General features: G+C 35.2%; 3 protein-coding genes across 4 annotated transcripts in view; 2 read left to right on the top strand and 1 right to left on the bottom strand.

Annotated features, from left to right (window-relative positions):
* stan (Protocadherin-like wing polarity protein stan) overlaps positions 1-3,171 on the top strand; it is a 45,480-nt gene extending 42,309 nt beyond the window's left edge. For both annotated transcript variants that reach the window (XM_068291198.1, XM_068291197.1), the window contains one exon: positions 1,336-3,171. In XM_068291198.1, the coding sequence (XP_068147299.1) occupies positions 1,336-1,369 (34 nt within the window). In that variant the 3' untranslated portion in view covers positions 1,370-3,171. The remainder of the gene's footprint in view (positions 1-1,335) is intronic.
* An 895-nt stretch (positions 3,172-4,066) lies between these two features.
* Rab3 (RAS oncogene family member Rab3) lies at positions 4,067-11,394 on the bottom strand. Its single transcript, XM_068291203.1, has 5 exons — positions 10,581-11,394; positions 7,526-7,752; positions 7,051-7,169; positions 6,816-6,987; positions 4,067-6,752 (listed from the first exon to the last, which is right to left on the bottom strand). The coding sequence occupies exons 2-5, from the start codon at positions 7,748-7,750 to the stop codon at positions 6,606-6,608; spliced, it is 663 nt and encodes a 220-aa protein (XP_068147304.1). The 5' UTR covers positions 7,751-7,752; positions 10,581-11,394; the 3' UTR covers positions 4,067-6,605.
* On the top strand, positions 7,892-9,826 carry CAH13 (Carbonic anhydrase 13). Its single transcript, XM_068291201.1, is given in 2 exon segments — positions 7,892-8,747; positions 8,749-9,826. Coding segments are annotated over 2 exon segments (1,596 nt in total). The 5' UTR covers positions 7,892-8,021; the 3' UTR covers positions 9,619-9,826.
* Positions 11,395-11,460: the final 66 nt, after the last annotated feature.

Below are 11,460 nucleotides of genomic sequence, written 5' to 3' on the forward strand. Positions count from 1 at the left end.
CATATTCATGTTAATTTCAATTTTTTGTTCATTATCTACTAACCAATTTATTTCGAAGCAGACCTAATTTTGATCATCATTAATACCGTGACCCATATATAACTATACATACATATATATCCATTTCACATCAAAACAATCTCTCTTCGTGACTAAACACACACACACACACACAATCCCATCGCCATTTTTCACAGTTTGACATTATTTGGCTCCAGCGCAGGCAGAGGCAACAACAACAACAACAACAGCAATATCCTTGGTCGCTAACAATATGGTATAATTGCTATACAAAAAAATAAAAAAAAAAAACAAAATTAACGTAAAACTTCTTCCCTTAATTGAGTTTGTTAGATTATAAACCAAAATTTCTATCACATGACTTAGAAAATGTTGAAAAATGGAAACACAAATACAAGTGTTAAACTATTTCAGTAGATCGATCCCCTTAAATATGGAGAAACTAATTTCCTTGATTAAGCCCTTATGATACCTTAGAAATGATAATCCGCCACGGTACAGAAGTATAAGATAAGTCAAGCCGCCGCGATCTGTCCTTTTGGCCATTCAGGCACTGGCTAAGTAGGGCACTTATCCCTATAGCAATTTCAAGAACCTTTAAGTGCTTTCATCAGCAGACTAACCGAAAGAACTTTAAAATTGTAATTACCATATGTATTTCCGAAACTAAAACTAGTTTGAGTTAGATCTGGAGGATCAAGAACAGCCTCCAAACACTCCAAACTGACTGACTGGAAAGTCACCTGTTTGCCTACTCAAGTGCCCACCAAGGAAACGGGATAAGAAACTTTAAACTATCTTATGTTACTGTATCGTGTGCCATTGGCGGATTAAACAGAGCAGCTAAGCACTATACACCTAGAAATCCATCCTCACACTCACACACACACACACACTTACATCAATACATCCCAAACACACATACATACATACATATATCTGCACTCCAACACTTTCAACTTTAACCATGACAACAAAAAAAGAAACACAACTTGAAAATTTATTTAACACATTCTTTGCTTTTTCACTTTATCTCCTAGCTTAAAGTGCATAAAATTGCTTTGCTTACTAAACTCCGACTAAAAGAATATAATTTATATTTAAATTTATGGTGAATTTTTGGCATGTCATAAATTTTAAGAAGTATTTTCTCTATTTGCACGAAGAAATTCTTAGAACACAAAATTGTTAAGCTGTAGGCTAAAAGCATATTAAACTAGTTTATTGCATGTCGAATAGGAAATCAATTGATTAATGGCGTCTTTTTCTTAAAATTTTACTCGTTCTCTCTCTCTCTCTTTATCCAACTCGAAGGCGGAATATTGATGACGATGAGACCACCGTGTGACGACTGTCGAGCGGAAACAAACACCATTTACACCAACAAAAGCAAAAACTGCAACAGAAGAAGCAGAGAGAGAAACAGGTGCAAAGTCAAACCAAACAATTTGCAACAATTCGCAGGAAACCGCAATTCAAACTTCAACTGGAGGCTTAAAAATTTTAAAGTCGAATCTCTCTGGTAGTCAATGAAATTGCCAGCATAAATACATTTTGTACATATACACACAAACACACACACACATACACATATATAGATATTTATTTAATAAAACTACCGTTTAGTATACTTCGATATTAATGAAATACTTATAATATACATACGTAATATTTAATTACCCTTTACAAATGAAAAACAAAAGGCTTAAGGCCCTTGAAATTGTATTTAAACTTTAGTACCAAAACAAAAAATGAAACAACATCTCAACGAAGTAACTAACAAGATTTTGCTGATAGTTGTATTGATTTAAACAGAAATATTGTGGACTGCTCAATCTTCGTTAACAAACATTTGGATAATACTGCTAATACTGTCCTCTGATGAGTAGCTAGCCCTTTTCTTGTCCTCAATTGAAACTACTTCAGCAAAACATAGTTAGTCTCTTTGTTAATCAGGGACTAAGTTCCTGCTGACCTGTGACCTGACAACAGGTCTGGCTAAAGGAAAAAACAAAACTCTACTCTTAAAAAGTTAGACTAATTTTATGCATTTTTTTATACACGCTCAACAATCTCACACAATGCCAACTCTGAATGCATTTAGTTTCAATTAAAATGTGTTTTTGTTGCATTCATTGTAACCGCCAAATGTTTAGCAATATGATTTTCACATACGTATGTATGTAGTTAGGAAACTGCAAGAAGGAAAAAAAGGAAAATAACAACAACCACATGCAAATGTGGGCAGGAGTGAATGTATGAAGGGAATGTATCGTCGTGTGCCTCGAAACTCAAATCCGGAGAGAGCTTATTATCATTATGCCAAAATTACACAGATAGTTGAAACCGAGAATCCAACTCGAAACTGCAGACTGCAGAATTTGAAATGGAAATGTAAATGGGAGGATAATCTATGACAATTTTTAATTAATTTGCTTAGAAATTTTGTTGCACACGTTGCCATTTTTAGTTGAAAAAGTTTTAATTAAATGCATTTATTAGCTTAGCCTGTCAAAATATTGTACAAAAAAACAAGCAACTCATGGCAAAAAAGCCAACAACAACAAACAATAACAAAACATAGATTGAAAAAAAAGAGTTTATCAAAACACACACACACACACACACATACACAGCATATACTGTTAGTAAACATATCTACCAAATAAATGTCTATAATGCATATTAAAAATTCATAATAGCTAGAAAAAAAAAATGAAAATTAAATAAAAGCTTTGGTCAACATTTTCAGTTTCCGTTGCATTTTCCATTGACATTTGCAGTGTGTTCTGAATGTAAATTTACAACAAATACAACTACAACAACAAATAATATTAATATAAATAATACATGAGCTATGTATGTATGTATGTATTTATGGTTTTCAGTGGGAATTGTATAGATATTGATCAGATTGCAAACAGAGAACTAGGCAGCAAACAACATCAAGAACCCCTCGAAAAACCAACAAAAACCAGTTGCCATTGTTAAAACGAAATAAAATTAAATAGAATAATGCAAAATCATTAAGCATATTTATGTGAATTGATTCATTTAATTGTAAATTGTAAAGCCCAGTATACGCAATCCAATGAAAGTAAAATTGAATAAAGTAAAAAACAGAATTGTGTAATAAACATATTCCAAAAATTTATACACATTAAATGTTGTATGTTTTTTACTAGGAGGTAATTGGTGAGTAACACAAGAAACACAAACATATAGAAAAGACATTTTTAACTTAATATATTGCAGTCTTTGTTGTCTAAGTGACCCTGTCAATTGGGCAACTGAACAACAAGGACCCGGATTCGAATCCTAGGCTAGTGGATGGATGATGTTTTGGTCGAAGCCAAAGGCCTTAGTTGCCAGTACTTGTAAAATATAGTTAGGTTGATAGTTTACAACTATATCCTATACTTATAATAATAATAATAATAATAGTTACTTATTATGATATACAAGTCTTTGGTTTTAATAAAAGGCTAATGGCTTGGCATTACCAAACCGATTTAAACCTGGCTAAATGAGGTAAGAAACCCATTATATTTTAACAAACATTGGCGGATCCAGGGGAAATGAGGTTCCTCCCAAAAAGGTTATAATAAAATGAATAAAACCATTTGTTTAGACCCAGTTTATTAGTAAGGTCGAATAACTTTATCTGGTCATTTGAATTTTCTTTATATGGAATTTAATCCTTAATATCATCATTTGTCTAAAATACGAAATAATTTAAAGTTTTATCCAAAAAATGTTGTCCAAACAAAAAGTTAAACGTTAAGAAAGAAACTTTGATCTGGCCAAATCACGAACTTAACCGAAGGTTATAAGAAACAGCAACTTCATTTAGTTTAAGCTCTAGAAAATGTTGAAGGAATGACAAAACTGAGTAAAACATTCTAAAATGTTCTTCTGGAGACTGAATGCTCTTCTGTTATGAGGGTTTGAGGTTCATTGCATATGAATCCTTTGAAACAATCCTAGACAAGTGTAAGGATTGACCCCCCGCAAGAAAAACAATAAATGTTGATGATCTTACATATTTGAATTTCCATTTACGTTTATTCATGTTAATAATTTTCATATTATCCAGTTATTGTATTAATTGTTTTGGTTTTTAGGTTTTGGGTTTTTCTTTTTCATTTATAGTTTTGCTTCGATTTCGATCTATTTTTCATGTTTGTCATATCAATTTGCAAGAATAAATAATTTGAGTTTACATTCATGGGTTTTTCTTTTTGGATTATGGTCTGGATGCGACTATAGGTTCCATACAAACACTAGACATTTATATATATTGTTTTTTTGTTTATTTTTTTCTTTTGTAGGTATTACACGATTAAATCTCTTTCATACATTTTTCCCATTATGAATAATAATAATAATAGTTGTATACATAATTTTGCAATTTACTAGGTTTTCTTTGTTTTGTTTTTGGGAAAGGGGAAGTGGGAAAGGAAATTCTTTTTTCTTTATTCCTTTCGCCAGTCAAATACAATACAAATACAATTCATTCATCTATTTATATATATATATGTATATATATATTTATTTATTTATGGGTTACATTAATGACTTTTTGGATTTGTATTAGACAGCAATAATTTTTGTTTTTAATTGTTTAAGCATTCAAATTTGCTGATAATACATCTGAATAATGACAACAATTGAAAGCAAAATCCGTTTTTGCCTTATGAATAATATTAATAACAATATTAATTTTCCCCCGCATATATTCATTATTTCCGCTTCTTGTTGCTTTGACAAAAAGCAGAGACACAAATAAAGTAATGAAGATATAAGTTTTAATGCAATGCAATAGGTTTTTACAAAAAACGAAAAAAATAACAGATACAGTTCTTTTATAATGCCAAAAATACCCAACAAATTGTCCAAAAGCGGTCAATTGTTTTTTCCGGTCAGTTTGAATGTTTTTTAAGGCTTTAATTTTCTTCATTTTCAATTCATTATAATTCATGACATTTTAGTTTTGTTTTGTTTTTCATTTTGTATGGTCTTTTCACCCTTACCTCTTATCAATTTCCGTAACCGGGTCTCATTCTACATTCTACAGTAGAATCAAGACCTCCTGTCGTTGTGCAGTTTATTTTACTTTTGTCACATGTTCTTTGGTTTGGGGTATTTATAATACAGCGATATGCTTTTACCATTTTTGTTTTAATTCTTGTTTCTTCCTTCTTTGCGATATATATACTTTTAATTCCATAAAACTCAACATTCAACGAGCATTTCCCATTTTGCAATAATGTTCGTGTGTGTGTGTGTTTGTGTATATATATTTTTCAGCAGTTGTGTATTTGGTAGCTTGCAGCTTGTTTTTAGGAGAAAGTACAGTAATAACGGCAGCAAGCAGGATTCAGGATATCAAAGGTGGTCTTTCTGTTTCTGTTTGTGTGTGTGTGTGTGTGTGTGTGTGTGTGTGTGTGTGGGTGTGGGTGTGTGTGGGTGTAGGAACGGGTGTGGCATTAGGCATTTAGTTAACATAAAAAATAAATGCACCGATCTGAATAAGATCCGATTTGAACTTTGTTTTGTTCATCTGTCTTGTTATCTTGCACGGTGGGATCAAGTGAGAAAGGTTTTACCAATGGAAACAATTGTGCGTTTACAGAGTGTCTGTGTGTGTGTATTTGTATGGGTGTGTGTAAGAGCAAAATTTTGTTTATTTTAGCGTTTCCTGTCATCTTTTCCTTGGACGTTATTGTCTCACCTGCCCTAAAACTGCCTCACCAATATACTCAATGGAAATTATTCTCGATTTCTTTCTAAATGTGGGTAATATATATATATATGTATGTATGTATGTATGTATATTTTGTATATTTCATTAATATGCAACACATTAAAAATTTTACCATTTTCGACCTACATAAAATACATAATCATACTATTTATTCATTGGGATATATAATTGGAAAATCATTATCAATAGTCCAGGTGCTCAGATAACCTGGGGAAATGGTAGAGGGAAGGAGGGAGAGAGGAGTGCAACAACTAAGTTAAAAAATTTCACCAATTTTGCCAGCCCATTTTAGATTTTGGTTTTGTTTTCTTTTGCTTTGTTTTTTTGTGCGTTTTTCTATTGTGAAAGCCTTTCCAAACTGTACAGTTTTAATTAGTATGTTTTGTTTTTGTTTTTCTGCCAGCACACATATATACAGAAAATAATTTGTTGAAAAATTTGGAAAGCTAATTGTAAGTGGAATTTTGAAAACAAACAAGAGTTAGCACAAAAATTGTGCACATTTAATTAGTGCCAAGTTTAGCGAGAATGATTTATGGAAAATTCGTTAATAATATTTGTTTCTTTTGAGTTACGAGTTCAAGTTTTATCATTCGACATTTACACTGAGGCGATTGAACGCAATAAAAGTACATATATATGCATGGATTATACATGTGTCAGTGTGTGTTATTTAAAAGAAATTCTTTAATGTTGTTGGTTGGTTGCTGTTCTTCTGGTGACTACTTTCAGCTAAGTTCAAATTTGTGTGTGTGTGTGTGTGTGTGTTGTATCGTCATTGATAAGTTAAGTTACGGCCAGTCACAATAACTGCACTTTAACAATTACAATTGGCATTGGGCGTACCCTGCGGCTGATCGGTCAAACGTTGACCCTTCTGACCGCCGCCCACTAACGTTGGATCAGCATCAAGACTTTCGGACATCTTATCGCAAATAATATCCACCAAACGCTCAAAAACAGCCTAATGAAGAAAAACGAGAGAAAGTTGAGAGAAATTGGCTAAGTTGTTTCTTATTGCCTTTACCTTAACATTCACATTCTCCTTGGCGGATGTCTCGAAGAATTCCACACCCAGTTGATCGGCCAATTGACGTCCTCTCTCAAAGCTTATGACTCGTTGATCTTCCATATCGCATTTGTTTCCTACCAAGATGACCTGAGCATTATCCCATGAATAGGTTTTGATTTGTGTGACCCTAACAAAATTTGGGATAAATAATTAGTTTTAAATTCAAAGTTATAAAGTTTGTTGGCCTTACCAATCCTGTACTGAATTGAAGCTATCCTCGTTGGTGACATCATACATTAAAATGAAACCCATGGCACCGCGGTAGTAGGCTGTGGTTATGGTGCGGTATCGCTCCTGTCCAGCCGTATCCTGCAGAAAATAATGGAGAAAAGGACAAATTGGTTAACATCCTTCGTTTATGTCATGGACAAACACAATTAAACAACGATGACATCCACCCATACATACACACACATACATACTATGACAGGACTGAGAAGACTTTTCAGAGCACTGAACTGTAAAGCATTGACCTTGATGCAATTTATAGAACCATCGACAACTGGCAGTGTTGCCTTTACAGCTTTTTTAGGGCTGTACTCAGCTGTTATGTGTTTGCTCTCAGTATGTGTCCGTGTAAGTATGCTATACTTTTTTAATTAAACATTTCCTTGGCCTTCTTCTATGGTGAAAGATGACCAGTTGCAAAACTAATGAAAGCTTACCCAAATCTGAAGCTTCACTCGCTTATCATGACGAAAGACAGTCTTCACCTTAAAATCAATGCCCACTGTGGACACAAAGGCCGATGTGAAGCTATCATCGGCATAGCGGAAGAGAAAACTTGTCTTGCCCACACTGGAATTGCCAATGATGAGCAGCTTGAACATGTAATCAAAGTTCTGATCGGCGGCATCTTTTTGCCATTTGGGATCACCACCGCCAGCCATTTCTGTGGGAAGAGAGAAAAATTTGAAATGATGATTTGAAATGATGATAAATGATCAGAAAAATAAAATTTAAGCTGCCTTTGCTTCTATTGTTTATAAGTATCTTAGAATCTTTGATTCATATCCACACTAGCAGTTAAAATAGAAACAACGAAAAAAAAAAATCAAAGTAAGAGAAAGGCAGAATCGTTTGTAATCCTTTCTTAAGGACTGTTCTTTTTGTATCCCAATTGTATTTTACGTTATATTTTCGATAAATGTTTTCATCAATATGTTTGATACAACGCTTGGTACTGTATTAGGCTTTCTGGTACGAATGATATGGCTGATAGTTAGCCAGATTCTTGGTCAATTAATACAACATCCATTAATTGCCACGGGATTGGCCATCTTTGTGGGCATAATCAGTCAAACGGATCTAATGGAGAAGCTAAAGGAGACACTCGAGAAAGCAATAGATTGGCTGCATGGTAACCGCCAATATAAATGCTATTCCACGTATGATTATAGCGTTGGTGAAGGACCACACACCTGGATGGAGGAAGCTGGCTATCAGAGCCCTGTCAATATCGAAGAAAGTCAAATTCAACGTCTGGCTATACGTGAGCTACTCAACTGGAACCATTATGACGATCTTCCGGCCAGCATTCAGCTGGAGAATACAGGGCAAACTCTAGTGCTTCGTGCCCAATTCCATGGCAATGCCCCGACCATAAGTGGAGCCGATTTGTTAGCCAGCTACACATTTGTGGAGTTGCGTTTCCGTTGGGGCTGGTGCAATAGCGAGGGCTCGGAGCACACACTGAATCATAGAAAATTTCCGTTGGAAATGCAGGTTATGCATCGCGCTGGTTCTGGGCAACCTAGATCTTGTACTAGCAGCTACGATCTTCTGATGATTGCCTATATTTTTGAATTATCGGCACACAACCCCTTCTTGGATCCACTTATACAAAATTTGCGGCTGGTTCAACAGCCCGGAAAACGTGTCTGCATTCCCCCCGTTTCCCTTGTCCTACTTGATGTATGCCTTTCGGGCAGGTTTCTACTCTTATGGAGGTTCATTGACACAACCGCCTTGCTATCAGGGCACTGAATGGTTCATTTTTCCGGAATCACTAGCAATAAGTGATTTTCAGTTGCGACATTTTCGACAATTGTTGAGTACCGATGGCATAACACCAATTACAAGAAACTCACGACCTGTCCAGCATTTGGGTAATCGGGTGATTAATTTAAATTGCTTTTGTCCCTATGATGCCAATCAGCTGGCAAGGATGCATGTGGAACTATGCCAACAACAGCAGCAGAAACTAGAGGAGGAGCAGCAGCAGCAGCAGGAACAACAACAGCATCAGCAGCGTCTTCTACAACAACAACAACAACAGCAGCAGCAACAGCAACAACAATATCAACAACAGGAGAGTATGCAGCAACAACATTTTGTGGAGAAGCCTCCCCTGTCAGCAAATGCAGCAGTGACATTTGAAGATGAAGGCCATTTGATAGAGACCATAGATACTACCACTATAATCAGCAGCTCCAATACCAGCATCTGCATGACCACTCTGATGCGTACGGAGGTGGAGGGGCTCCATGACCAGGCAATACATAATCAACAACAGGAACAACCGCAAAACCAAAACCAAAACTCCTGTCGTATCATATTCACTGGTAGCTCTACGGATGCGAATAATAATACGAACAAATGTGGCCTTCAACGAGACCAAAGTGACGACATTGAAATTACGGGCGGCGGAGGAGGAGTAAACGTGGAAGGTCTTATATCCCAAAGCAGCTGTGATGCTCTATGTGGTGTGGGCGATGGCGTCAATGTGGGGAGTGTTTGTGTTGAATTGATTGAATAAGAAGACGCAAAACTAAACTCAGAAAAGAAGGGAGAGAGGAAGAGTATCTGGATAAGAATGGTGGAAGAAAAAGAGGTCTCTTGTTGTTCAATATGTTTCCCGCAGCAAGCAGCATATAAAATAATGATAAAAACATCGAACCGTATACGGGTCTTGTCCAACAATAATTTGTCTTTTTGCTGCATAAATTAAACAAATTGCGTTAAGATTTTTGCTTCATTTTCTAGTTCATTCAATAAGGTTTATATTTAGAGATATATACATATATACATATATAGAATAATCTGGCGATTTACCCCGAAGGCCTCTGACAGACTGTCAAAAAAAAAAAGTCAAAGCAACTGAAAAGAAAAGGACGTTTCGGGGAAGTGACAGAAGGACAGCTCGTTTATGCTCAAGTAGAAAAGGCAAAAGCCCTGTGTTATCTCAATTTTGCATAGGAAGCAGGAATAGGGAGGAAGTGAAGAGGGGGCAAATGTTGTTATCTGCTTAACGTTCCATGTAATTATCGATTTTTTGTGGTTACGTTTTCTACGCATTCTTTTAGTGTTTCAAATTTCAAATGTAGCTACATATGCCAGCTGTTTCCATAGACAGCTGCTGCTTCTGGCTCTGCTGTTGGTTAACTTAATTATTGATAAGCAAGAACCAGCAGATTCCAAGATTTGTAAAGAAAGAAATAGACAAACAATAGGTACATATGTTTTAAGATAAGAACAAGTTATTTTCGGAAGAGAATTTTTCTCAAATATCTCAAATCCGTTGCCAGGATCTCTCTGAATCCGGGACTGATAGAAGCTCAAAGTTATACTCTAAACTTTTAACTTTGGCGTGGACTAAGCTAAGCTAACTAAGACGATCAAAAATATATTAGGAATAAATGTTATTGTGATTTGATAATTATTAGTATTGTGTTTGCTATTCATAAAAGTCATAAGTTCCTACATATTTTATTCACTTACTGTGTCTGTCTTGAGGTTTTGTGGTTGTTTCTTTTGGGGATGCCTTTAAGTGCTGCTGCTGCTGCTGCTGCCGTTGCTCCTCTTTATTGTTGTTGTTGTCGTAAGCTAACTGCTACGTGCCTTTCTATGAGTAGGTGTATGTTTGTGTAAATGTGTATTAGTGTAGGTGTATTCTTGTACTGTTATTTTTCACACACACACATATATAGACAAATCGATATTGTGGCCTGCGACTTGGTAGCTTTTATTTCTTTTGCACTAAGCACAGCCTTGGCTCTGAACTAACATACGTTCGGACCTTAAATTTTTTTACCTATTTAATTTTCTTTGATTAGCTTTTTTATACGCTTAATAAATTATTAAAGCGTAACCACAAACAACACGTATAGTCGATGGAATTCACTGTGGATTTAAAAAATTGTATGCAGGACTCTAAAATTTTAATCCGTTTTGAACATGTCAATCGTCACTTTTAAAATCACTCAAATTATTTCAATGCAAGAATAAATATATTAGTTTATATCTTTTTAACCAACTTATAATGTGTGTATAAATCAGTTGCAACCTTGTCTTGAATTCCGATTCAGCTTTAGCCAGAAATTCTTTTCTTGCTTTCACACGGCCTTCTCTATGGTAGGACTCTAATAAGGAAACGAAAGTGGGGAAAACTTTATTCTCTCTCTCCCTGATGAAGGCGAAATTACGGCGAACTTTAAGCAACAGAAATAAGTTTTGTATCCTTTTTCATAATTTCAACCAGAGCAATTTTCCGCTGGATTTTTTCTGTACTGTTTCTCTCGCAAGCTACTAAAATCGATGAGTGTTAGTGTGCGTGGGCGACAATTTTCAGAAGCTTTTGCGGCGAAACATGCGCAGTAAG

Source organism: Drosophila tropicalis, unplaced genomic scaffold (assembly GCF_018151085.1).
Source record: "Drosophila tropicalis isolate 14030-0801.00 unplaced genomic scaffold, ASM1815108v1 contig_593, whole genome shotgun sequence".
Lineage (NCBI taxonomy): Eukaryota > Metazoa > Arthropoda > Insecta > Diptera > Drosophilidae > Drosophila > Drosophila tropicalis.

Bases quoted from the DNA above. Each gene is read 5' to 3' on its own strand.
- Rab3 (XM_068291203.1), bottom strand. From the start codon at position 7,750: ATGGCTGGCGGTGGTGATCCCAAATGGCAAAAAGATGCCGCCGATCAG. The intron at 7,170-7,525 runs GTAAGCTTTCAT...TATTTTCTGCAG, and splicing joins GAGTGAAGCTTCAGATTTGG to GATACGGCTGGACAGGAGCG. The intron at 6,753-6,815 runs GTAAAGGCAATA...TTTCTTCATTAG, and splicing joins AGGAGAATGTGAATGTTAAG to GCTGTTTTTGAGCGTTTGGT.